The sequence below is a fragment of the Marmota monax genome, unplaced genomic scaffold, assembly GCF_021218885.2.
Source record: "Marmota monax isolate L192 unplaced genomic scaffold, Marmota_monax_Labrador192_F-V1.1 WCK01_AAM20220418_F8-fsc00149, whole genome shotgun sequence".
NCBI classification, from domain to species: Eukaryota; Metazoa; Chordata; class Mammalia; order Rodentia; family Sciuridae; genus Marmota; species Marmota monax.
Genome location: NW_026693170.1, coordinates 3067753 through 3095392, shown reverse-complemented (window position 1 = coordinate 3095392; position 27640 = coordinate 3067753). Strand labels below are relative to the sequence as shown.

The window sequence follows — 27640 nt, the reverse complement described above, 5'->3', positions numbered from 1 at the left end:
ACACTTAGCTCAGTTCCCACCTTCAATGTGGTGAACCTAGACGGGGTCCACGCCATCACCCACAGAGACACAATCCAGATGCAGAATGCCTCAGAGGACCAGGACGAGTACTGGGGCAGGGCTGAGTAGCAGACTCTTAATTCTGTCTTTGGCCAGCACAGGGGTGAGAGGCCAAGGAGAAAGGCAGAGCCCCTTCCCTCTCGGATCTCTGATGGAGGGGCCTGGTATACTTCCAGATGCCAGGACAGGGGTCTAACAGTAGCCCAGAGACCTGACCCTCATGGAAGTCACCAAAACCAAACATGAGACATAAGCCAGAGTCTCTTGGAATTCTGGGAGACTCCTAAGTGTGACAGGGCAGCTGCTCCAAACAAGTCACCTTTATTAAACTGTGTGTGTGTGCGCGCGCGCGCATGCAGGCACACCTATTTCAGGCCTGGGGCACGACCCCATAGAGCTGGTGGGGAAGTAACTTCTGCTTCTCGTTGCAACTGTAGATCCATCTGGGACGAACGAATGCCAGGGAAGGGTTGTCCATCAAGGCCTGTGGGGGGCAGGGGCCCACATGAGAATGCATAATGGCGGGATGGCGGGGTGTCAAGGCAGGCTCACCTCCTCGGGGCTCACCTCCTCGAAGCTGGGATCCCACTCCTGTGCCGTGATCACAAACTGAACCCGGTCACTCATATAATCCTCGAGCTCCCTGTTAGGAGTGAGGAAGAAAGGCATTGGGCACGTCAGGTGATCAGTGCCCCTTCTCTTAACACCCCACTCCCCAACCATTCTCAGAGGCTGTCCTCTCTCCAGCCCCACCTGTGCTCCCTCGAGCTATCCTCAGTACCTCCATTTACCAGCCTGGCCAAGCCACAGTGGTGGCAGCTCCACAGGGGTAACCCTGATGATGGCCCTTTCAGAAGGAGGTAGAGACCCTTACTTTAGAGGAGACTGGGGACTGCCCAGGAAAGCGGGCATGGCTGGCATTTGGTCTCTGCAGTCTGTGCCCATCTTATTGGCCAAGCACCTTCTCCCTCCTCCTTCCTTCTCACAACCCCTCCACGGTGTCCCCGAGCCCTTCCCAGACCCATCATCTCCCCCAACACACTGACCCGTTGAAAGCTGTGACATATCGGATGAGTTTCCGCCGCTCGTCTCCAGGGAACTCCCCATACAGGAAGAAGTGTTTGCCCTGGAAGAAGTCTGCAGGAGAGATGGTGGAAGGGGCATGTGAGGTCCCCTGAGTTCCAATGGCACCCAACTGTCATCCCACAGTGACTGAACACAGGGAGCCAAGACAGGGAGGCGGGCAGGGTGTCTGAGATCAGGGGTTTGCAGGGGCAGGAACCTATGACAAGCAGTGGTTTCCAGCCCAGTGGCCCCTCAGAGCCTTCTGGGAGGTATGGTCGCTGGCTGGCTTGCTCTACTAGTGGAGGACACAATTACCACCATGGCAACGTGTCTGACAGCGGGCTGCAGGCCTGTCAACACTGCGACCCCTGAGCTGGCCACTTCTTCCTCTGGGCTGGCTCACTCCTCCAGCCAGTACCTGTCTCTTGCTCCGGCCTCCAGGGTGGCTTTCTTTTTTCCATTTTCATGTGACTTTCCAAGCCAATGACATGCTGCTGCCACTTCAGGGGCTTTGGAAACCACAGTGTTTTCCTGCTATCATCCATGAGGAGCCAGGGAAGACTTCCAAAGGCCCCAAATCTCACCTCCACTCAGACCCTAACCCCTTTCTTCTTCCTTGTCCTCACCCTAAGAGACTCGTGCTCCTGTGCCCGTAAGCCCACAAACCCCTGCAGTTTTCCCATTTTCCTTTCTTATTTTCTCTTACACACACACACACACACACACTACACACACCATCCATGTCCCAGGTGATGAATATATTAAAGTGAACACATGTGCCCACCACTGGGGTCCCAATGGCAGCACTGCCCCCATCATCTGGAGTGCCCACGTCTCCCCCTAGACAGAACTGGATGGGAGGAGTGTGGTGTGTGGGAAGAACTGGCGGATGTCGGGGCTGTTCACAACTGGAGGGGACCCCAGGGGCACCATGCCTGACCCTGGGCTGCAAGGGGGGCTGGTGGGAGCAAGAAGCCAGGAAGGGAAAAAAAGGAAGTCACAGAGACGATGCTGAAACAGGAAGGGACATTTCGAGGACAACATGGAAGCAGTCAAGGCAGCAAGCCCAGAGCTGCGGGGGCAAGCCACAGCTGGGAACTAAGGAGCCAAGTCCCAGCTGGGCAGGGGGGAGGAGGTCGGGGTTTCCCACCTGGGAGTTCCGGGATCGGCAGCTCAGGAGACTCCGGGTGCTCCTCGTTGTCAGTGTTCTCGTCTGTGGAGCCTGCATATGGGTCTTCGCCATTTTCCTCCTGCCCAGGGGCCGGCTTCTGCTCCCTCTGCTCAGCCACCCTGGTGGAGCCAGGAGTGGTACAAGCTGAGCACTCAGAGCAGATCGCCTACACCCAAGGCCAGGTCACCGTAGCCCTAGTCCCCAGCCTACCTCCTCAGCTCATCCTCAGTGTCCCCAGAATCTTCCGCTCCGTTGTCTTGTCCTGTGAGTAGAAGCTCAGCCTGTGAGAGGTGCTTTGTCTTCTGGGAAGCTCGGTAACACCCTCTTCTCAGAATGGCACCCAAGCACAGACCCAGGCATGCCAAACTCAACCTCAACGCCCTCCAGATCCAGTTATCTGGGCCCCAAGGCCCCCTCCTTCCACTTGTCTGGAATCCAGTGATTCCAGGCCCAGCCTCCCTCCCTCAGACCCTGGAGTCCGAGCCCAGCCCCTCTTTCCTCAGACTCTAACCTGACTGGTCCTCCTCAATGTCGGTATCTTCCTGGGGTCCTGGCGAAGCTGTTTTTGTCTCCTCAGGGGTTGGGGGCCTTTGGGGTGAATTGGGTCCAGCTCCCTGGGGGGTCTTGGTTTTGGCCTGGGGGCGTTGAGGGAGGGAGGATTGTGGGTGAGGAACGGGAGCAGAGATGTTGGGGGGGGGTCTGTCCGCAGGGGGCTGGGGCACCACATTGTGCCCCCTCCCAATATGCCCTCCCCCACCCGGGCAGGGGCACCAGACCTTTCGAGGAAGTTTGGGGGCCTCATCCTCACTGCTGCCACTGTGAGAGCCCCCCTCATCCTCGCTGCTGGAGCCAGGCCCTGCCATGAGGTACCTGAGGGAGGAAGGGGCGTAAGATGGGGGAACACCAAGCCCTCCACGAGGAGGGAGATCAAATACTCAGGGTGGGGATCCTGTCCCCTCCCAGCTGGAGAAGGACCCTGGGTCCATCAGTCCAGCACACTCTCCTCACCTCCTCCTTGGGGGAAGAAATGTCTCATTTCAGAGAGGAAAGAAAAATATGAAAAAGGCTTCCCCTCTGAGAGTCAAAATAAATTTCTCACTAGGAAAATGCCACCAATTAAGGGAAAATTCTCAAAAGCAAATACAGTTGGCCCTTTGTAGATCCAAATAACTGTGAATGGAAAATATCTAGGGGAGGGGAGGGGAGGAAGCTCTATCTGTAGTGAACATAAATGTATATCTACTCTGTATATGTGTTTTACCAGGGATTGAAACCAGGGATGCTCTACCACTAAGCCACATGCCCAACCCTTAAAAAATTTTTTATTTTTTATTTTGAGACAGGATCTAGCTCAGCTGCTGAGGCTGACCTTGAACTTTGATCTTCTTGCCTCTGCCTCCAGAGTTGCTGGGATTGGAGGCATGGTCATAGTGCCTGGCTGAACATGTACATATTTTTGTCATTATTCCCTAAACAACACAGTATAGCAAGTATTTACACAGCACTTACATAGTATTAGGTATTATAAGTGATCTAGAGATGATTTAAAATATATAGCAGGATATGTATAGTATGCAAATACTGCAGTTTTATTTTATTGCCTAGGCTGGCCTTGAACTTGGGCTCCTCCTCCCTTAGCTTCCTGAGTAGCTAAGATTATAGGTGTGTACCACCATGCCTTGCCTACAGTTTTATAGATGGGACTTGAGTATGCACAGATCCCCCAGTGTGTGTATGAGTGTTCTGAAACTCAGCCCCCGGCCCCTGATGACACCAAGGGTCCCTGTGTATATTGAAGACCCTGATGCTCTGCATGGTTCTGTATGCAGCGGCTGCCTCAGGAAAGGAACCTCCCAGCTGTAATAACAGCAGTCACAGCTAAGGCTTATGTGGGACTTCATGTGCACCAGGAACTGTTCCAAGTGCCTGGCAAATACTGACTCACTGAATCCTTATGTAGGGGCTATTTTTAGCACCATTTTACAAATGAAGAAACTAAGGCACAAAGAGATATTTAATTTGCTCCCAAATCACAGGGCAGAGCGTGCAAGCAGAAGCGAATACTGCTTCATTAAGACCCTTCATGTATGACTTGGCTGTCTCAAGGTTGGAGAAACAGCACCCAGGTTTATTTTTTGCAGTGCTAGGGAATAAAACCCAGAGTGCATGCATGCTAAGCCTGTGCTCTACCACTGAGCTGCACCTCTACCCCAAAAATGTTTTTTAAAAACCTCAGTTTGTGGCTGGGGCTGTGGCTCAGTGGTAGAGCGCTCGCCTAGCATGCGCAAGGCCCTGGGTTCGATCCTCAGCACCACATAAAAATAAATAAATAAAATAAAGATATTGTGTCCAAACTACAACTAAAAAATAATTAAAAAAAAAAAAAAAAACTCAGTTTGTGATTATGGTAGGGAAATCCATGCCCTGGACTCTTCTATCCTTGAATTTTTAAAATACAACATGTTTTCTGAATTTTTTTGGTTAAAACCCAGTCATAAATCCGACAGTGTTTGTCTTGTTCCATTTTCCTCCGTGTCCTCCTTGGAGTCTCCCAGACAGTGATCCCAATCTGGTTTCTTCTGCCCCAAATGTATCCTAAATCCACCTGCTTCCACCTTCTTTCCATCTCCAAGGCCCCAGTCTCTTCGGGTCCCCATCTGCAGTTTCCCCCGGACACCGCATCCCTAACAGAGCCTGCCCCTGTCCCCCTCAAACCTTCTGTGACTCCCCTCTGTTCATAGAGGAGACGCTTGAGGCGAGATGGGTTTTAGAATTTTGAGTTCTGGTTTTCACAGAGGCAACTGGCAGTATACAGACTGTCACACAACATCCTCAGTTATGGAGCATACTAGAGGGGAGCACCCTCTAGTCAAAGCCATTGATATGTCTGTGGTAAACATGACAGACATCAGGACACACATACACTCACATGGCTCAGGATGCTTGTGCAGCCAAGGGAGTTTGTGCCAAAGCCAGAAAAGAACTCAAGGCTTGCAGACACGTTTAGAGTCCAGGACAAGGTGCAAAAGGTCTGTGGAGCTGGACAGGGCCCAGCAACTCAGCCAAGCTGAACTAACCCCACCCACCTTTCCAGTTTCATCCCCCGACCCCAGACAGTATCCCTTAAAAACAGAAGCAGAGCATAGAGTACAGACCTACTTCCGAACACACTCAGGCCTACAGCACAACTCAAGTCTCCCCTTCTACCCACAAGCCTCAGATATGATCCTACTCTTCTCCAGCTCCAAAGTCTTCCCAGGCTCCCACTTCTCGCAGCCTCGTTTCTCTGCCATTTGCACCTTCCGCTGCAAGCTCAGCGGATGCTCCAGGTAGCCCCACTCTTGTCCCCGCTGCTCAGCAAGTCCTCTGCCTGTGCTCAGAGAGGCAGACCTTTTCTTGTCCCAGAAGATGCCCCCTCTTCCTGGCTTGCTGTGGGTTTCCCGGGGCCTTCCCCCATACTAGGTTTTAATAAGTCTGAACCTCATCGAAGTGAGATGTCTTCAGAGCAAGGCTCAAAGTTAGGTCCCAGCACTGCAGGGCCCAGCGTGGCACCAACCAAGCAGAGGCTTCAGGACCTGCTGTGAATGACAAATGACCAGGCCCCAGTGCTGTCCTCCCACCCAATGCCTCTGTACACGCAGTTCCTGCAGCTTGCAATGTCCTTTTCCTTCTCCACTAGGCAGACTCCCCAGAGCCCTCTGGGACCCTCCCTTCCAGCTCTGTCCCTTGTCTCTGAAGCTGGCTGACTCTGGCTGGAACCACCTGAGCTCTTGGTCAGCATGGGGACGAGGGGCAGGCTTGGTGCGTGTGGGCTGCATGTGTGCAGTGAGGCCTCACCTTCGGGAGGGCAGCCGCCGACGCATGCGGTGACAATCCAGCACCCATTCTTTACACACAATGCGGCCTCCGAGGCCCAAGACCTGGCTGTACTTGGGGGTGTTGGCAAAGGCACAGCTGGTGGGGGCAGAATTGAGGGGTTTGGTTAGGCATGATCTGAGGGGCAAAGGGGAAAAACAGAGGAGTGACAGAGAGGGGGAGAGGATGTAAAGAGAGCGAGTGACACTGGAGACGGAAGGGATGAGAGATAAGACAGATGTAGAAATAAGAGGAGAAAAAGAGGCAGAGGCAGGTGAGTCAGGGAGACAGACAAGCAGCGAGTGGCGGGGAGGTAGAAAGAGACAGCAATGGAGGACAGGGCAGGGCAGGAAGGCGGCCTACATGAGGTGAGTGCTGTCCGGGGTCCAGTCTGGACGATACTTGGCACCCAGCTCCAGAGCCTTGTCCCGGAGCTCTGAGCGGAAGGGGTTCTGGAAGCCACTCAGAACCACCACCACACCCTGAAGGATCTTCCCCAGCTCCTGCGGGCCAGCTCGGGCTCCCCTGGCCTTGGTGCCTTCTCCCCGGGGCTTCCCTGGCACTGCCCCCTGTGCTGCGGCAGGAACGGGGGCCGTGGATGGGGTGCGAGTAGGAGCTGGTACTGGGAAACAAAAGGGTAAAGAGTCAGTTAATGCCCCTGGGGCTAAACGTCCAGCCCCTCCCCCAGGCCCAGGAGTTCACGCCTCAGTCCTCCCTGTCAGACCCTGGAGTCCAGGCCATGTGGAAATCAGGGATCTAGTTAGCTCACATCTGGGTCTCTTGAGGGCAGGTGGTGAGGGCTGGGCTGATGGTTTGTTGGGGATCTTCCTTTCTTCTAGATTCAAATCCAACTTCCTCTTCCCTTTGGGAGACTCCTGAGGCTGTGGGGGTAAGAATGGGCTGAGGCTTCCAGCTTCTTTCCTTCTCCATCCCACCGAAGTCTTGTGATCTCACCTTAGAGGTGCTGCTGACAGGCCTGGAAACTGGGGAGGCGGAGGAGGCCGCACTAGAGGCTTGGAGGGTGGCTGCTGCGTAGCTGGGCCCTGCTGGGTCACTGGTTGTGGCTGCAGAGGGAGAAAGCAGAAGCAGGATGAAAGGGCTGGGCTGAGACCCTTTCACTCCTATCCGTGGGACATACAGTGTCAGTCCTAAAACCCAGCAGTAGTCTAGGGGTCCAGGCCCCGAGCTGTCTTCTCTCAGACCCAGGGGTCCAGCCACCTCCTCTCAGACCTGAGTCCAGGTCCCAACCCTCCATTAACTTAGCACCCAGGTTCCCACACTCACCCGGGGATGTCTTGTTAATCCGGCTGAAGAAGAGAGCCCCTGGCCTCAGGGAACTGGCACTGTCATCCTCCTCCTTCACACGGAACTGGCCAAGCTTGGTCACGGTCACCTTCTAAGGTCCCACAAGTCAGTGCAGTGGAAGGATGGCTGGCAGGTAGGGGTGGAGAGGAAAGGGGTGGCAGGTGGAGCTTACCTGGGATGGGGCCTCTGCCTGGTCTTTATCTGGGGGACTATGAAGCCGTATAAAACTCAGGCCATAGGGGGAGTCCTGGGAAAGCAGGAGTGAAAGTCAGGGTGTATGGGCCAAGGACAGAACCTGGCCCGAAGACCCTTTCACTTAGAAAAGTCCCTTTCTGGCTCTTTCTCTTTTTTTTATATGTATACATATATATTAGTTGTAGGTGGACACAATACCTTTATTTTATTTTTATGTGGCGCTAAGGATCAAACCCAGTGCCTCACGTGTGCTAGGCAAGTGCTCTACCACTGAGCCACACCCCAGCCCTGCTCTTTCTCTCTTAAGAACACAAATGTCTAAGGAGGTGCCCTGTGGATGAGGATGATGATACAGAACTTTGCTGGGCCCTGACTCAGGGTCAGGTCAGCTCTGTGCCCTTGACATGCATTAGCTCCTTTAGCCCTCATAGCAACTGGCGAAGACTGCTGGGCAGCCAAGCGAATTTACTTCCACGTGCTCAAATTCCTACTAGGAATGGGAGGAATGCTGTGTACTACTTCCTGAACTCAGAAATACTCCCAGTTCTCTCCTGCTCTGCCAGCTGGCTGCAGAGCCACAAAGTAGGAGGAGTCGGATCCCCAAATGACCTCACAGAGAGGAGGCAGCTGACCAGCTAAATACCTCCCAGGACAGCTGAATGGCAAGAAGTATCTTTATTGTGCTGGGCTATTACATATTTGGGTCTCACTGTCACCACAGCTGAGACTCCCATATAAATATTAGGAAATAGAGGCCCAGAGATGATAAGTCACCTGCCCAGATTCACATAGCTAAAAAGTGACATAGGCATGTTTTGAACCCAATGGTCAGACTCCAGATCCCATGAGGTTAACTCTAGTCCCTGCTGATGAGTCGTTGCCCCTCCTCCAATTCCTTTCCGATGTGCCACAGTTCACCTTTGCTAGACTCCAGGGAACTAAGCTTCTCAGCACGGGAGGATCCCAAACCCATTTCCAGGAATGCAGGGATCCAGCTTTGCCAACAACCCCATGGGGATAGAGTTGTCCATTCCTCTCAGCCCTCTGGGACTCAGGATCGGCCCCTCAGTTCCCTCCTCACCCAGAACCAAGGGCTCTGCGCCTTCAGTGAGGTACCTTGCTATAGGGCTGGCTGCACACAATCTTGACCCGGTCCCAGCGCTTCTCAGCGGCAGCCCGGACCAACTTGTCAGGCCCAAAAATGCGAACACGGTTGGGATTTGAGCCACTGCGGCTCTCAGAAGGGGACATGAAGGATGAGGTTACCAGAAGGACCTGAGAGAAGAAGGCATGGTGAATGAGAACCAGGGCTGGCTGCTTTAGATGACACCTCCTAGGGGCTAGGCAAGAGGACAAGGGACCCAAGGGTATGTGGTAGGGGACGATTAGACTCTAACTTGAGCCTGGGCAGTTCCAGACCCAGTAAGTATTGACTTGACACAGGTTTCCAAGGTACTTTTAAAATATCTATCTATCTATCTATCTATCTATATCTATATCTATCTATCTATCTATCTATCTATCTATATATATATATTAGTTGTATTTGGACACAATATCTTTATTTATACTTACTTATTTTTTTATGTGGTGCTGAGGATCACATGTGCTAGGCAAGCGTTCTACTGCTGAGCCACAATCCCAGCCCCCACTATCTTTTTTTTTTTTTAATTTATTTGTGGTGATCAAATACGGAGCCTTATGCACACTAGGGCAAGCACTCTACCACTGACCTACACCCCACCACCGACTTCTACCCCCAACCCACAATATAGATATATATGCACGTTTTTTAATTGACTCATATCAATTGCACAGATTTATGGGGTACAGTGTGACATTCAATACATGTAAACAGTGTGCAATGATCAGATCAGGGTAACCAGCACATTTCTTTGCACTGGAAACATTCAAAATTCTCTCTACTAGCTATTTTGAAATGTACAATTAATTCTTGCCAACTGTGATTATTCTGTGCTATGGAGAAGTCATTCTTTATATCCAAATGTAACCCTGCACCCATCAGCCATTCTCTCTCCATCCCTCCACTCACATGCCCTTCCCAGGCTCTAGGAACACTCTTCTATTCTCTATTTCCTATTTGAGATCAACTGTTAAGCTTCCCTCCTTAAGTGAGAACATGTGGTGTTTGTCTTTCAACACGATTTCTTGCAGTACCATCCATGTTGCTGCAAATGACAGAATTTCATTCATTCTTTCTTTTTTTTTTGGTACCGGGGCTTGAACTCAGGGCACTCAGCCACTGAGCCATATCCCCAGCCCTATTTTGTATTTTATTTAGAGACAGGGTCCCACTGAGTTACTTAGTGCCTCACTTTTGCTGAGTCTGGCTTTGAACTCACGATCCTCCTGCCTCAGCCTCCTGAGCCACATACACCACCATGCCCAGCTAGAATTTCATTCTTTTTATGGTGGAATAATATTCCGTTGTGTATATAAGCAATGTTTCCTGTATCTCTTCATCCACTGCTGGATACTGCAATTGATTCCATATCTTGGCTATTGTGAATCATGCAGCAATAAACATGGGGATATGTTTATATTATGCAGAAATATCTTAACATACTGATTTTTATTTCTTGTGGGTATTCACCCAGGAGTGGGATTGCTGGATCATATGGTAGTCCAAAGGACTCTTTCTAACCTCTGGATCTGAATGATCCTTCTCTGAACTCTCCCATGGAGTTTTAACATCAGACAACATGGCAGGCTACATGTCCTAAGGAACTCTCCCAGCAGAGAGTATTCATAGTGACCGGCACAATATTCAAATGCCTTTTGGAAATGCATGGCTGAGTCAGTGGAAAGGCTAAGAGAATTACAGGAGGCCAGAAATGATAAAGCAGAATCCAAAAACGCAGGGAACAGCGTCAATTATTAAGTGATTGCTTCTCCACTCACTCCCACCTCACCCTTGGCACTATGATGTGGGCTGCCCTTGGCGAAGGACATTTCTATTGCCCACTTCACCTTACCTATTGGCTCTGCCAATAGGGGGAGCTAGAGAGAAGGGGAAGAGAAACAGCCTCACTGGGCTGCAAGGTATGAGGAGAGGGCTCTGCTCCTTCTTGTCCATTTGCAGATCCTAGGAGCACACTCCAGGACACAGCTATGAGGATCTTTCCTACAGCTCCAGATTAATCCAGTTTACAGCTTCCTGACATCTGTGGAGCCAGCCTCATCCTGCCTCTCTCAGGGACACCAGAGGCAGTGGATGGGAGAACAACTCCTCCTCGGGGTCTGAGTTTAGGCCTCCCCACATTAGCAACCCCACCTTTGGTTTCTAACCATGTACATTTCATTAACTCCAGCTTCTCCAGTTCCTGTAATCCTAGTAGCTGCTCTCTGCTGTTGCTTCTTAGAGCTCAGGCTGGAAGGAAACCTAGCTACTAATTCTTCACATTACGTTCCCTTTGCTAAAGCAACTGGTGTGGTCTCCTGGTGGGGGCTTGCCTGCAATGGCAGCACTGATTTTTCTGGTCTATCCTGATGCTAATGCCAGTTGGCACAGAACTTGATTTTAAAGGGCCCTGGACTCTGCTTCCTGTGGCCAAGTCCTGAGCTGCTTTCCTCCACCATTCCCTTCTTCCATGATGCTCTGCCTCACCTTGGGCCCAGAGCAATGCTGTCACCCGTCTATGAACTGCAGCTTCTAAAACTATGAGCAGCAAATAACCCTTTTCTCCTTGATATTCTTGTCAGGTCTTTTGCACAGCAGTAAAAAAGCTTAAATGTGTAATCCTTGGTTTTCTAAATGAACCTGTGCCTGTACTGAAAATCAAAGATATAAATAAAGGGCCCTGTGTAGTTTGGTAGAGAAGATAAGACAGAGCCTGGCCCCCAAGCAAAGAAGATGGCATCTCAGAGATCATTGCCACATCACACAGAGCTGGGATCCTCAAAGGGTAACATTCTCAGCAGGTAAATTAGGGGAAATTGTGCCTATGCAAACAATCTGGGAGAACTATCTTGGCCTTCACTGAGAAAAGGAGAAAAATTCTCTCTGGAGAACTCCCAGTCACAAATCTTACTCTCAAACATTTGCAGTTAAAAATTATACTGCCAGGCTGGGGCTGTAGCCCAGTGGTAGAGCGTTTGCCTTGCATTTGTGGGGCACTGGGTTCGATCCTCAGCACCAGATGAATTACCGCCTGACCCAGGGGAACTCGTCTTTGGAGGACTGAATTTCAAAGCATGCCCTGAGAGGATTCCCACAGATATATGTCCAAAGAACAGAAGTCAATGATTAAACACACACACACACACACACACACACACATGCATGCACCTCTGGGATGCAGCTGCCCTTGACTTAGGGTCAGCAGAAACCAAACTTATTCAAATTATAAAACATACAACATAAAAATAACTCTAAATCATTTAAAGAAATAATGGAGTTACTGATAGTATGACAAAGGAACAAAAGACAATCAGACCTGACCAAGACGTTTTGAAAGAGAAGAAGGTGTGTACCCAACATAATGGAATAAATCATGACTGATTCAAACAACCCCATCCCTCTACCAGTGGTTGGACTGTGATCCAGTTCTATCCAGTCAGAGAGAAGAGGAAGGCTGCTTGGGGCTTCTAGAAAAGATTTTCCTTGTTCAATAAAGAGAAACAGAGGAAGGAAGAGGGCTACTGCATTTCTGCCATCCGCCTCCCCTCCCACTTCTTGCTTTGGATGTTACCAAGTGATAGATGGAGCAGCAACTATCATCTTGTGACCATGAGGCCAAATCCAAAAGAATCAAAGAGATGCCAATGAAACACTCTAACTTCATTACGCTGCCAGATCAACTCTGGGCCTGCCTAATGCTAGACCCCCAAGGAAAAGGGGTCCTTCCTTTTTCCTTCCTTAGGAAAGAACAAATTATATTTCCGGATCCAATAAGAAACTTTTGACTGGGTGTATTCTGTTACTTAGGCTCTTTTCTAAATGACACACTGTGAAATTTATAAAATTAGAAAATAAAGGCCTTTTGCTGAGAAAAATGCAGAATATAACTTCATGTCTCTTTGTGGCCAGCTCTGTTTGTGAAAAGAAAACAACAAAGACAAAGAAAATCATAAGAAGGGAAGCTATCACCCTGGCCTTGACTATATTTGCTTATAAAAGGCCTATTCTCAGCTGGGTGTGGTGGTCCATGCTTGTAATCTCCGCAATTCTAGCAGCTGACATGGAAGGATTGCAAGTTCGAGGCCAGCATCAGCAATTCACTGAGGACCTAAGCAACTTAGCAAGACTTTGTCTCTCTCTCTCTCTCTCTCTCTCTCTCTCTCTCTCTCTCTCTCTCTCACACACACACACACACACACACACACACACAAGGGCTGGGGATGTAGTTCAGTGGATGTTCCTGGGTTCAATCCCTAGTACCAAAAACTTAATTTTTTTTTTTCAAAAGGCCTGACTCTGAGGACAGGGAAGCTGAATTTCTCACCTGATGCCTGGAATAAAAGGATAATGCAGACTGTGGCAGCAACTACTGTCCACACTAAGAGGCAGATTTTCCTCTGCGTATCTCCTCCCATTTGACGTAAAGAGACCCACTCTGGTTGTCAGACTTGCACCATCCAATGCTGCCTTTAAGCTTCCAAAATTAAACCTTTAACCTCTAGTCCATACTAACCCCAGAACTCCTTTGTACAGTTTAGATGGTGAAGAAAGAACATGTTGGCTTTATAGAAAATGGCATTGGTTATTGCTATAATGTGCCTCATGCTTGATTTGTAGGTAATGTTAACCTTGACCACACCTGCTCCACCCTTTTACCTTTTCTTTCTTGGTTCTTCCAGCTATATCTAATTTCTCAGTGGAAACCAAGCACTAAGACCCAGAGACCTCAATTCAGTTGTGGCTAGAAGTTGTAACAGAACAGGGCTGGGGATGTGGCTCGAGCGGTAGCGCACTCGCCTGGCATGCGTGCGGCCCAGGTTCGATCCTCAGCACCACATACAAACAAAGATGTTGTGTCTGCCGAAAACTAAAAAATAAATATTAAAATTTCTCTTTAAAAAAAAAAAAAAGAAGAAGAAGTTGTAACAGAACAGAACCAGAGCAGAAACTTAACTAAAAACCTTGAAAGGCCAGGCTTGGTGGCGCATTCCTGTAATTCCAGTGGCTCAGGAGGCTGAAGAAGGAGGATTGAGAGTTCAAAGCCAGCCCCAGCAAAAGTGAGGCACTAAGCAACTCAGTGAGACCCTGTCTCTAAATAAAATACAACATAAGACTGGGGATGTGGCTCAGTGGTTGAACGTCCCTGAGTTTAATCCTGGGTATCTAAAAAACAAACAAGCAAACAAAAAACCAGGCGCCACCAACGCACACCTGTAATACCAGTAAAATGTTTGGTAAAATATTCCAGTGACTAGGGAGGCTGAGGCAGGAGGATCACCGCCAGCCTAAGCAATTTCTCGAGGCCCTAAGCAACTCAGCAAGACCTTGTCTCTAAATAAAATATATTTTAAAAAGGGGGGGGGGGCAGGGGATGTGGCTCAGTGGTTAAACACCCCAGAGTTCAATACCCAGTACAAAAAAAAAGTACAAACACACACACCTTGAAAGAATAAAACTGTTAGCATAGGTGTTTTTGGACCTTGGGAAGACAAAACTCTGAGCTAGCCAGTCCTCCTTTCTAGAAAGGCAAGCAAAGCAAAATAAACATTCACACACCAGATATGATAATCTTAGTTTAAAACGCACTTATTCTGGGGCTGGGGTTGTAGCTCAGTGGCAGAGCACTTGCTTAGCATGTGTGAGGCACTGGGTTCTATCCTCAGCACCACATACAAAAAATAAGCAAATAAAACAAAGGCATGTTGTCCATCTACAACTACAAATACAATTTTTAATGCACTTATTCTGTTTTTATCATTATAAAGAATAACACTGATCTGCCAAGAGGAGAACTTTTTCACAATAGTTTCAAAGACTGTTGACTTATCTCACCTTGAGAATAAAAATGTTTATTATAAGAAACTTCATTTGGTAAAATGTTCCTTGTAGCCAGGAACCATAATCCCAACAACTGAGGCAGGAGTATGAAAGTTCAAGGTCAGCCTCAGCAACTTAGGAAGACCCTGTCTCAAAAAAAAATAAAAAGGGCTAGGGATATAGCTCACGGATAGAACTATTCAATTCCCAGTATTGAGAAAGAAAAAAATTCCCAATACAACAGAAAATGTTGATAAAATTGAACATGCTTTTGTAATTTAACAAAAAGCTCTCAACTGGAACAGAAAAAAACTTCCTCAGATTCACATCTAAAATATATATATATATATATATATATATATATATATATATATATATATATATATATATATATATATATTCAACCAACCAAACCAGCCTCAGCAACTTAGTAAGGCCCTGAGTAATCAGTGAGCCCCTGTCTCCAAATAAAACATAAAAGAGGCTGTGGATGTGGCTCAGTGGTTAAGAGCCCTTGGGTTCAATTCCCGGTACCAAACAAACAAACAAACCTACAGTCATACTTAATGGTGAAAGACTCAATGCTTCCCCCTTAATATCAGGAACAAGGCAAGGGTGTTCACTTCACCACTTCCATTTAACACTGCACTAGAGATACTAGTTAGTCATCATGGCAAGATGAGAAAAAGAAAGAGTGGAAAGGAAGCCGGCATGAGATCCACACCTATAATCTAAGCTACTCAGGAGGCTGAGGCAGGAGGATTGCGAGTTCAAAGCTAGCCTGGGCAACTTAGTGAGATCTTGACTCAAAATAAAAAGGGCTGGGGATATAGCTCAGTGGTAAAGCACCCCTGGGTTCAATTCCCAGTGGAAGGAAGGAAGGAAGGAAGGAAGGAAGGAAGGAAGGAGAGAGAAAAGAAAAAGTCTTTGTTTTTAGGAAAAACTCACTGAAATATGCAGGAATTAAGGAGCATCATACAATTTATGATACTCACTTCAGGAAAAAATATGCACGTGGGGCTGGGGATGTGGCTCAAGCGGTAGCGCGCTCGCCTGGCATGCGTGCGGCCCGGGTTCGATCCTCAGCACCACGTACAAACAAAGATGTTGTGTCAGCCGAGAACTAAAAAATAAATATTAAAAAATTCTCTCTCTCTCTCTCTCTCTCTCTCTCTCTCTCTCTCTCTCTCTCTCTCTCTCCCCCCCCACTCTCTCTTTAAAAAAAAAAAAAAAAAAAAAAAAAAAATATGCACGTGTTAACTTTGGGATCTCTAGTGCTGGGGATATAGCTCAGTTGGTAGGGTGCTTGCCCCGAGTACACAAGGCCCTGGATTCAATCCCCAGCACCACAAAAAAACAAATAAAAACAACTTTGGGGACTCTAAGTGAAGAGTATATGGAAATTCTTTGCACTACTTTTGCAACTTTTCTGTAGGTCTGAAATCAATCAACAAAGTAATTGACAAGCTTTTTATACTTTATATGGAAATAAATGCAAAGATCTTAAATAGCCCAAAAGAATCTTGAAGGAGGCTAGCATTAGAAGTCCAACACAACTTGATTTCAGCATTTACTTTTTCTATTAAGACAGTGTGGTGTAATCCCAGCAGCTCAGGAGCTGAGGCAGGAGGATTGCGAGTTCGAAGCCAGCCTCACCGAGTTGAAGATCTTATGATGAGGGAGATTGCCCAGGATTATCCAATGGGCCCAATGTCATCATGAGTTTCTCTTCTCTTTTCTTCTCAGAGATGAAGTCTTGCTATGTTGTCTAGGCGGTCTTGAACCCCTGGGCTCAAGGGATCCTCCCACCTCAGTCTCCCAGAAGCTGAAAATACATGTATCAGCATGCCCAGCTCATCACAAGGGTCTTTTTATAAGAAAGAGGCAAGAAAGCCGGAGTCAGGGCAGAAATGATGATGGAAGCAGATGTTACAGTAATAGGAGTATTAGTTTAGATGGAAGAGGCCAGCAGGTGGCCCCTAGAAGCTGGAAGAGACAAGAAGATGAATTCTCCCCTGGAGCCTCACAAAAGAACGCGTCCTGCCAATACTTGATTTTCGCCCAGTGAGACGGATTCTAGCCTTCTGATGTCCACAATTGTAAGATAATAAATTTGTGTTATTTGAAGCCATTGAGTTTGCAGTGATTGTTACAGTAGTGCCAGGAAACTCACACAGAGACCATTATTACTCTGGGCATACAATTATTTCCTGAAGGACACAAAAGACACTAAGCATTTAAAATAATAAAAATAACCCTTGAGAGGCTGGACTTCCTCAGCTTCTGCTCAGCAAAAGGCACTGATAACGTAGTTCAGTGGCTGAGTGCCTGCCTAGCAGGTGCACGGTTCTGGATTCCCTAGAGCCATTGCCCCCACACATGTGCACTGAAAAGGCAAATCACAGATAAAAAGACAAAATAAAGAACAAGCCAAAGACGTGAGTAGACACTTCATAAGAAAGTACATGAAATGTATATATAGTTTTTACTTTTCAGGAAAGTGTAAATCAAAGCCACTAAGCATCATTTGAATGCTTAAAAATAAAAATAAAAAGACTGCCAATACCAATAACAATAGGCAAAGATGGGGGGCAACTAGAACTTTCAAACACTGCTAAAGGGAACAGAAAATGGTACAACCACTTTGGAAACCTGTCAATATCTAATAAGGTTAAAATATATTTACTCTTAAGACTCCACAATTCAACTTGTAGGTATTATCCAAAATAAATGACAACTTATCTCCATACGGAGACTTCTACAAGAATGTTCATAGAAGATTTATTCCTAATAGTGAAAAACTGAGGGCTTTGGGGGTGTAGCTCAGTAGTAGAGCATTTGCCTACCATGCAGGAGGCCCTGGGTTCCATCCCCAGTACCACAAAATGAAAACAAAATCAAAACTGGAAATAGCCCAGATGCCTACCAACACGAGAGCAGATAAACAAACCGTGGAATATTCCTATAATAGAATGCTATTCAGCAACAAAATGGAACAAACCACTGGTATCTGCACAATGTGGATTACATACAAAAGAGTATGTAATGTGAAAGAACCAGTCACCAAAAAGATACACTCTGCAAGAGTCCACTGACATGAAATTAGTGGTGAGGAAAACCTATCTATAGAGACAGAAAATAACTCAGAGCTTGTCTTAAACTGGAGTCAGAAGCGTGGACTGTGAGGGGACACAGGGAACTGTAAGGAATGCTGGAAATGCTTGGGGGACTTTTATACTGCATATACATATTTCAAAACTTTCCCCCTGTACATCCAGGTCTAAGCATTTCATTGTATACAAAATATACCTCAATTAAAAACTTTTCCTATAACAAATGTATCTTGTAGAAAACTGGTTTGTTCACTCAGACTTTGTGAACAGTAGGTTTATTTCTACCCGCCCCTGATTAACAAGCTGAATAACTAGCACCTTACAAATCCAGTTCTAATAACTCAACCAGCGAAAAAGGGACCGTGTAAGCCAGGAGCAGTGGCAGCACCTTAGTTCCAGCTACCCGAGAGGCTGAGAGGGATGGCTTGAGCCCAGGAGTTCAGGGACAGACTGGGCAACACAGCAAGACCACATCTTTAAAACATTAAAAAATAAGACATCTGTAATAGAGCTAAAGGCATTCCTTCTTGTAAACATTTGTTGCAAATGAGATGCCTAACAGAGGCGTCCCAAATGATGCAGAATCTTAAATGCCAGGAAATCTGGGAGAACCTTGGGGACCTGACAAGAGCAGCTTTGCTCTCAAGCAGCAACTAAACTCCAGAACCCAGCGAGAGCCTCTGGTTTTTTATGCAACATGACATAAGCAACTGGGCTCTTCCCTTGTGGCCCTTCATCACCCCATGTCTGCTCTTTGTCTTCTCTGCACACCTGGCAACCCTCCAGAAGGCAGCTAAAGGGTATGACTTCACCCTTGCAAGGAACGCCCGAGGCCCTACAGGGACAGGCAGAGGTCAGCATCTCCCAGTCCAGCTTACCTCATAGTCTTGCTCACCAGCCCCTCCAGCCGAGCTGCCCACCAGCACCTCCACAAAGGCTGAGCCATCATTCCCGATGTCCACGCTGTGTATCTGCTCCTCCTTCTCCAACTGTGGGCAGGGAGAAAGGCCACCATCAATGTCTGCTCTACCTTTGGGCCTGCTGTGGGACCAGAGACTGAAAAAGAGATAATCCCCATTTGGGCTGCCATGTCCCCTGGAATATCATCTACGTGTCAATGGGGACCAGGGCTGTCAATGGGGAGCAGTGCCACTGTATTCCTGCGTGTTGGATAGGGCATGGCACGAACCAGGATATTCACCAAGCGAATGCATCTGTCTTCACCCCAACACAAGTGCTTCCTTGGCTCTTCAGACTCCACATGCCACATTTATAACTTCATTGAACTCATCACACAGAGTCCACGGAAGCTCCCAGAATAGACGGATGGATGGATCAAGGCTTGTCCAGTTTTGCTCATTACTGATTCCTCGGTTTGAATCCCAGATCTGCCACACACTAGCTGTGTCACCTTGCTGGCTAACCTCTTGGAGCCTCAGTTTCCTCATCTATAAAACAGGGCTGATCACACTGAAGACCGTGCACATAAATAACATGGTCACAGGGCATAGCACATAGTAGGTGCTCAACCATTGTCAGTTAGGAAGCATTAGTAATTGATGCTGGATAGTTATTTGTTAAAAGAAAGGAAGACCTATCTATAATAAGAACTCCCTCAGGATCTGCTATTCCTTCCTGACAGCTGGAGCTGCACAGAGCCGTGCAGGGGTGGGAGCAGTCAGGAAATGCTGATGCAAACCTCCTGCCTTCCGGCTAGGGGCTCTTTCACTAGGACCCCAGAATATTGAGTTATTATAGCCTTCAAAGATCCCTAGTCCACCACCCTCTGCTGCCCTGCCCTGTCCCCAGGGACTATCTGCTGCTTCCATCTCCTCTCTCACCTTCCAGTCAGGAAGTCACCAAGACTTCGTTTGCCTGATGTGACAAAAAGGAACATGGCTTTATGGGAGGAAGGAGCCTGAACTTGGGGTGAGGCAGACCTGGGTTCCAAACCTAGCCCTGTCATTTCCAATCTGAATCCAACTTCTCTGAAAAGCAGTTTCCTCACAGGCAAACGGGAAGGGTCAGCACAACAATCCTTCTCCTGAAGGGAGAGGAGACGCCCAGGCAAAAACTGCAATAAATGCAGCCAGCACCTGAGTGCTCGCAAGGTGCCACACGGGCAAGAACAACACAAGCAGCCACTCGCCTCACTGCGCTCTGCCAGGCAGGTGCTATAATTATCTCCAACTGAGGAGCCACAGACAGGAAGCACGTACGTAAGTCACAGCTGGTGCGGGCAAAGCCCCAGGGAACCCAGGCAGGCTGGCTACTGAGTGCGTGCACTCCTGCACCACAGCACTACCGGGCGGAGGAAGAGGCACCAAGGGCAGGGCCTTCCCAAGGCTCAGCCCTGCTGGCCTCCTGCAAGCCAGGTCACCTCCTCCAGCCACACGGGCTGCTTCCTGTCCAGGAAAGGCTGGCTCCTGCCCTCCTCAGGGTCCTCGCACATGCCCCTCCCCCCTTCCCCCAGGTCACTCTTCCCCCACTCCTTCACATTGCTAGCACCTTCCACCCTTTAGGTCTCTGCTCAAATGTCACCTTTTCAGACTAAAGGATTCTCCCTCACCTCCTACCAGGAACCACTTTCTATTCCTAAGCCACTTGGTATTCCCCACTTCAATTTTTTTCTTGGTTTATATTAGCTAACATTTGTCCCCCTCACTAGACTTCTGGTAGTGCTGGGGGTGGAACCCAGGGTCTTGTGCATGGTAGGCAAGTGATCTACCACTGAGTTACTTCCCACACCAGACATTGTTTTAAGATTTTTTTTTTTTTAAGATGGACACGACATCTTTACTTTATTTATTTTATGTGGTGCTGAGGATCCAACCCAGTGCCTCACATGAGCGAGGCAAGCGCTGTACCACTGAGCTATAACCCCAGCCCCACACTAGACTTTTAACCCCATTAAAGCAAGGACAATGTCCGAGTTGTTCCAAGCTGTGTACCAATGTCAAGAACAGGGTCTGGGACTGGGGCTGTAACTCAGTGGTAGAGCACTTGCCTGGCATGTGTGAAGCACAGGGTTCGAGTCTCAGCACCACATATATATAAAAAAATTTCACTGAAAACCAAAAAAATATTTAAAAAAAAAAAAACAACAAGGTCTGGTCCTTCCCAGTTCTGCTCGCTTACTGCCATGTGATCCTAGAGCAAAAGATTTCATTTTATCCCTGCTGCTTGCTTCCTAACTTGTAAAGTAGGGACAGTCTACCTCAAGGGTGGTATTCTTTTCCTCATAAGTAAAAACACTTGTACAGGGAAGGGGCCCAAACAGTTATCAACCAATGAATGGATCAACATTGTGTAGCATATTTTTCTTATTTATTATTTTTTGTCTTTCCTTTCCACTGTATAATGTATTAATGGAATATTATTCAACTAAAAAGAAAGATGAGCTGAGGGTGTGGCGCAGTGGTAGAACATGCTATAACTTGACGAACTTCAAAAACATTACACTAAGTAAATGAAAGCAGACATGAAAGACCACATGTACATTTATACGAAATGCCAAAAAGGCAAATCCATAGAGATAGAAAGTAGATCAGTGGTTGCCAAGGGTAATCTGGGGATGACATGTAGGAAGTGACTGCTTAATGGTTATGTGGTTTCTTTTGGGGATGATGAAAATAATCGGAGTTAGAGCGTGGAGACTCTGTCAATATACTAAAAACCACTGGATGATACATTTTAAGTGGTCAGAGTGGTGCATTTTATGTTGTGTGACGTTTATCTCAAAAAAGGAAGGGAGTTCTCAGGAAGGGTCATCTGTCAGAAGAAAGTTCAAGCACAGGGTGACCGTCATCTGCAGCCCAGGTCTGTGAGAATGCTCTTTTCTCAGGAAGACACAAAGCACGAGAGGGAAACAAATAATATACAGAAGTTTCTGAGAGACATATTGTAAAAAAAACATTACATGAAATGTAATGTTAAACACTATTTAAAAGAATAGGGGGGACTTTATATAAAGTGACAGTGGGATTGCATGATACAGTTCTTCATTAAAAGAAGAAAAAGAGGGGCTGGGGTCATGACTCAGTGGTAGAGCACTCGCTTAGCACATGTGAGGCCCTGGATTTTATCCTTAGTACCACATTAAAAAATTTTAAAAAATAAAATAAAGGTATTTTGTCCAACTACAACTAAAAAATAAAATATTTTTTAAAAAAGAAAAAGAAAAGAAAGCAAGGAGAACAGTCCATATACAGTGTGTGTATATGTGTGTGTGTGTGTTACCAGGGATTGAACTCAGGGGCACTTGACCACTGAGCCACATCCGCAGCCCTATTTTGTATTTTATTTAGAAACAGAGTCTCACTGAGTTGCTTAGTGCCTCACCACTTTCAACTCACATCCTCCCAACTCAACTTCCTGAGCTGCTAGGATTACAGGCGTGTGCCACTGCACCCCGCATATACTGTGTATTTTTTATTTCCTTATTTATTTTCCAGTGCTGGGGATTAAACCCAGAGCTTCACACTGGGTTTAGGCATGTACTATACCACTGAGCTACACCCCCAGCCCCAATTTTTTTTTACACTACATATTTTTTTAAAAGGAGTGGAGAAGGTAGTTATATACACTTGTATATGTACAGAACAAGCCAGGCAGAAAACAATGAACTGCTAACAGTGAGGCCCTGGGTAGCAGGAGTGACTGGAGGGAGGAGGAAACATATTGGAGGGACAGGGAGATATTCTTTTTTCAAAAAGTAAAGATAATAAAACTATACTGGTTATGTCCACAGAATGGAATGTTATATAGAAATGAAAAGGACCCATCTCTAGGTACACCCAACACCACAGATGACATTCACTATGTAGAGCACAAGAGGCCAAACATGTACTGCACAATTCCACTTATGGAGAACTCAAATCATGCACAACTAATCCATGCTGTTAAATATCAGGACAGCCAGGAGTAGTGGTGCACAATTGTAATCTCAGTGACTCCAGAGGCTGAGGCAGGAGGACTGCAAGTTCTAGGATAGCAAAACCTGTAGCAATTTGCTGAGACCCTATCTCAAAATAAAAACTAAAAAAGGACTGTAACTCAGTGGTAAAGTGCTCCTGGGTTCACTCTCTAGTACCAATAATAACAATTATAATAATAGGGCTGGGGTTGTGGCTCAGTGGTAGAGCACTCACCTAGCACTTATGAGGCACTGGGTTTGATCCTCAGCATCACATAAAAATAAATAAACAAAATAAATGTTAAAAATAATTATAATAATAAAAATTAAAAAATAAAAATCCACGACATTGGTAACCCTTTATGGGGGACAGTGACAGGAAGGAGCATAAAAGGACTTTGAGGGTCAGGCAGATTCTGTACTTGACTTGGCTGTTGAGTATATAGGCTCAGTTTGAAGATTCATTGAACTCTACACTTACAAGTGCAATTTGTTATGTGTATGTTACACATTTAAAACAAACCAAAACAAAAGGTAAAAATGAATTAAAAACACTACAGTCATGAACTGAGTGATTAGGAAACCATCCAAAACCAAAACCAAGATGTGTGTCACCACGCTGTTCGACATTGCTTCTAAAGAAAGCGCCTCCACGGCGCACAGGGGTTCCCTCTGGGTCATGTGCTGGCCATGCCCTCCAGAGCAGGGAGAGCTGCTCCTCCAATCTCTCCAATGGAGTCCCTGTCTCCTCCCCAGAGTGGCAGGCAAAGAGGTTGAACTCCTTGCCTTGGGAGCAGGTGACCAATTGGTGACAAACCTCCTATAGCTGCTACCAAAAAAAAAAAAAAGTGTGTGGGGCCATCACAAGCAGAGGGGGCTGAACCCTGTAGCAATACCCAGATGTTGCATAAGATGTTTGGAGATGTAGTAGAAAACCCACAGAGAAGACTACTGCCTCGATGTCCAAAAATTTCAGCCTTATCATTCACTTCCAAAGAACCAAAATTAGCACTGGGTGAATTCAGAGCTACCCTGCATTTTGACAACTGTCAGATGCAATCAGATTTCCTCATTAAAGACGTTAACAACTGACGTGGCGCTGGGTGCTGGTCTCCCTGCTGCTCTGCCTGGCCCCTGGGGTTTATTCTCAACATGGAATCAGAAGGATCCTGTGAAGACTTAAGTCAGATCCTGACCCTCCTCTGCTCAGAGCCTTCAGCAGCTCCCATTTCACCCAGAGTAAAACCTTAAGTCCTTACAATGATTTTCCAGGCTTACCCCACTAGCTCGTCTCCTATTTCGTCACCCTGGCTAACCCCACTCCAGCCATCTGGGCCTCCTTGTGCTCCTCCAATGTATCCAAGGGAGTCTCTGGCTCCTTCCCAGATATGTGCACAGCTCACTTTTCTCCAGTGTCACTTTCTTGGACACTGGAGAAATGTGTAAATAAAAAATTTTGGGTTACCAGCCCTCCCCTGCTGGGCACCCCCATTCCCCTTAATTGTCAAATCCCTTTCACTGCACTCATCTGATGTCGGTTCTGTTTATTGGTTTATTTTCCATCTTTCTGTACTGGCATAACAGTGCCACAGGACTAATTTTTTTTTTGTGGGGGGGCTAGTGCTGATCACTGCTATACAGTCCCAGGGGCTAAAACAGTGCTTTGTCTACAGAAAACACTTAATAAATACTTGTAGAATAAATAAGTAAATGAAAGAACTAATAAATCTGCTTACCCTGAGAGTAAGAGCTAGTCTTCACGGTGACAACTTTTTTTTTTTTTTTTTTTTTGGTACTGGGGATTGAACCCAGGGGTGCTTAACCACCGAACCACATCCCAGCCCTTTTCATTTTTTATTTAGAGACAAGGTCTCGCTAAGTTGCTTAGGGTCTTGCTAAATTGCTGAGGCTGACTTTGAACTCCAGATCTTCCTGCCTCACCCTCCCAAGCTGCTAGGATTACAGGCGTGCGCCACTGCACCCAGCCTCAGTGACAACTTCTATACCTCTATTTCCAGCTTCAGATCTGATCCCTAATACCCAAAATTATATCAAAATTTCACATCCCAGTCAAAATGCATCACCTTCCCAATCTGCTCCCACTCTGGGTTTCCTATTTCAGCGACAGCTGCAATACTCCTCCAGCCTCTTCCAGGCCAATAATTCCTGTGCCTTGGCCCTCTGCCTCCCTCTCGCTCCATGACTTGTCTCTTCTGCCTCCATTTCTCTGTTCCTACTTCAGTTGTGTGAACAGAACTGAATGTCATTTTCCTATGGTCACCTGATCATAAGGAAGCCCAGTAGAGTCATCACCCCATAATAAAACCACAGATCCCTCCCTTTGTACAAACACCTACATGTTGACAGAGCACTTCTGCAGACATTATGTCACCAAATTTTCACAACCACCTGGTTTTGGATGTCATTATTCCCAATGGACAGATGAGAACAGGTTAAAAGAAATGAAAAAATTTGCCTGAGGTCACAGAGTGAGTAAGCTGGGATTTGAATCCAGGTCCCCAAACTAAAATCATCATCAACCTCGAGCTCCCAGTTTAAAAGACTGGCTCTCAGGCAAGTTACATAACTTCTCTGGCCCTCAGTTTCCTCATCTATAAAATGGGAATAAAAACAGACCCTAGGTCATGGCATTTTTATGAGGATTCAATGAATTAAACCATGGGAGGCTGGGCATGGTGGAATACACCTATAATTCCAGCTACTCAGGAGATTGAGGCAAGAGGATCCTAAATTAGAGGCCAGCCTTGGCAACTTAACAAGATCCCTTCTTCAAAAAAAAAGGTGGGGGGGGGCAGATATAGTTAGTGGTAGAGCACCCCTGGGTTTAATCCCCAGTACTGCAAAAACAAACCAACCACATGGGGTATGTAGAATGATGACTGGCAGGTTGTAAAACGCTGAATAATGCTAGTTTTCATTATTATCTTTATGTTAGAGATTTAGGAGATGCTTAAATACCTAAAATAAGTCAGAAAATATTATGGGTCTGTGTATTTTTCCTGGGAAGAGAATCCTCAGCTTCTACTCTCAAAAGGCTCTCTGACTTGGCACTGAGCAAAAGAGAGACCAAGAATATGTTCAGTACTCGGCATGCACCTATAATCCCAGCTACTTGGGAGGCAAAGGCATGAGGATCACAAGTTTGAGGGCAATCTCAGCAAATTAGTGAGACCCTGTCTCAAAACAAAAACTAAAACAGGCTGGGGATATAGCTCAGTGCTCCCTTGAGTTCAATTCCCAGAACCCCCCCCCCAAAAAAAAAGAAAGAATATGTTCACAAATAAGCCTTGTTCCTACCAACAGCCCTCCCAAACACTCCTCCATTCAGAACTAAGGAATGTGGCTGGCATCAAGAAAGCCACTGTGTGGAGCTGGGGGGTGTGGTTCAGTGGTACGGAACCTACTTAGCATGCACAACACCCTAGGTTCAATCCCCAGAAAGGGTGGGGGTGGGTAAAAGCCAGTTTATGAAAACCATGTAATATGATAAAGTGGTTAAAAACACTACTACTCAGTTGTGATCTCAAGTCTCAACACTGTCATTTAATAATGGTGAGAATGACCCTAGAAGTCATTTGTTAGTGGTGAGAATGAATCATACCACTCAATCATATCAGGGCACCACCTGACAAAGGGCAGATTTTTCAAACCTACTTAGCTCTCTTCTCCCACCAGTGTCTTATCCCTGACAGAACAGCCTACTTGGAATTCTGTAACTATCTCAGGCCAAACCACCCTTTCTAGCCTGCCTCCCTCCAAATTCACAGGTCTGTGGCCGTGAACTCAGTGAAAGCATATACAAAAAGCACTCAGAATGAAACCAGCCCGCATTCCAGATATGGTAGCTTAGACTGGCCACTTCATTTCCTTTCCTTAGGCTTCAGTTTCACCCTCTTTTAAATGAAGTTGATTTGCTAAATGACCTTCCTGGATACCTTCTAACCTTGAGCCCACTGATTTTAGAAGGCAGGTACATGGCAATGATTAAATTACACTGAGGAAACTGAGGTCAAAGCAAGTGGGAACAACCTGCTGAGGGCCACAGAGTGATTCCTAGGGTCATCTCTTGGCCTAGTGCTCGTGTCTCCTTTTCTTCTCTGCTGAGGGAAACAGGGATTGCACTTGCCCATCTCCCAGGGAAGGAAGCTGAGGCCTCAAAGGGAAGGAGACTCAACGCACTGCCAGATGGCTCAGCAGAATCTGGACCTTGGGATTCTATACCCCCAGTCAGTAGGAGGAAAGGGGAGGGCAGGATCACCTGCAGCACCACCGAGATGGTCTTTTCACCAGCCTTGGCTGCCCGCCATTTCCGGTAAGTGTCAGCCTTGAGAAGGTTCTCTGCACAGTGGGTCTGGAGACAGGAGGAAAGGAGAGTTAGGGCGGAGATGAGAGCTCGGCCCTCAGCTTTCAGATCACTCCTCTGAGTCCTCCCAAGCCCTCTAGGCTGCCCCGGACTTAAGTTACCCCGTCTGTCCCCCCACACCCCGCCTAGAGTTTCCACTGGAATTTTCCCTCTGGAAGTTAGCTATGGGTTTCCCTATTCCTCCATTTCTCTCCGGAAGTTCCAAAAGTTCAATTCCACATTTCTCTCAGAATTCATTTACAGTCTCTGGAAACCCCATGCCCTTCCTTCGACTTCCATGAAGTTCCCTTTTAGACCCCAAAGTTCTTACGGGGCCCCTTTCACTAATTCCCTTGCATCTTCCAACCTCCCCCACGCCGGTCCCTCACCGAGTCCTGGCTGCTGCAGGACACGACGTGGCGGAGGCGAATCTCTGGCATGTCAATGTCGGGGGCTTCGCCTGGACCGGAGGATGAAGAAGGGTCCTGGCTTGGGGGCGGGGAGGGAGGGCGCCCTGCGCGGGCTTAAGTGCGCAAGCGCGCGAAGCTTGGGCCTTTCAAACCGCGGCGCGCCGACGCTCGCGTCGACACCGCGCAAGCCCAGATGAATCTCTTCGGGAAGAGGCTCTGCGTTCCCTAGC

At 47.2% G+C, this 27640-nt stretch overlaps 1 protein-coding gene across 2 annotated transcripts; it reads right to left on the bottom strand.

Annotated features, from left to right (window-relative positions):
- Nucleotides 1-362: 362 nt before the first annotated feature.
- On the bottom strand, nt 363-27528 carry Xrcc1 (X-ray repair cross complementing 1). Of its 2 annotated transcripts, none has more exons than XM_046455778.2 (17): nt 27390-27528; nt 26917-27009; nt 18601-18711; nt 8768-8926; nt 7629-7703; nt 7436-7547; nt 7106-7215; nt 6921-7032; nt 6515-6773; nt 6134-6250; nt 3073-3166; nt 2808-2931; nt 2507-2558; nt 2276-2415; nt 1107-1197; nt 628-703; nt 363-544 (listed from the first exon to the last, which is right to left on the bottom strand). In XM_046455778.2, exons 1-17 carry the CDS (start codon nt 27438-27440, stop codon nt 431-433), a joined length of 1890 nt encoding a protein of 629 aa, XP_046311734.1. In that variant the 5' UTR covers nt 27441-27528; the 3' UTR covers nt 363-430. The 2 variants fall into 2 exon arrangements, with proteins under 2 accessions (XP_046311734.1, XP_058438973.1); XM_058582990.1 differs by having other exon boundaries at nt 6921-7026.
- Between the last annotated feature and the right edge of the window lie 112 nt (nt 27529-27640).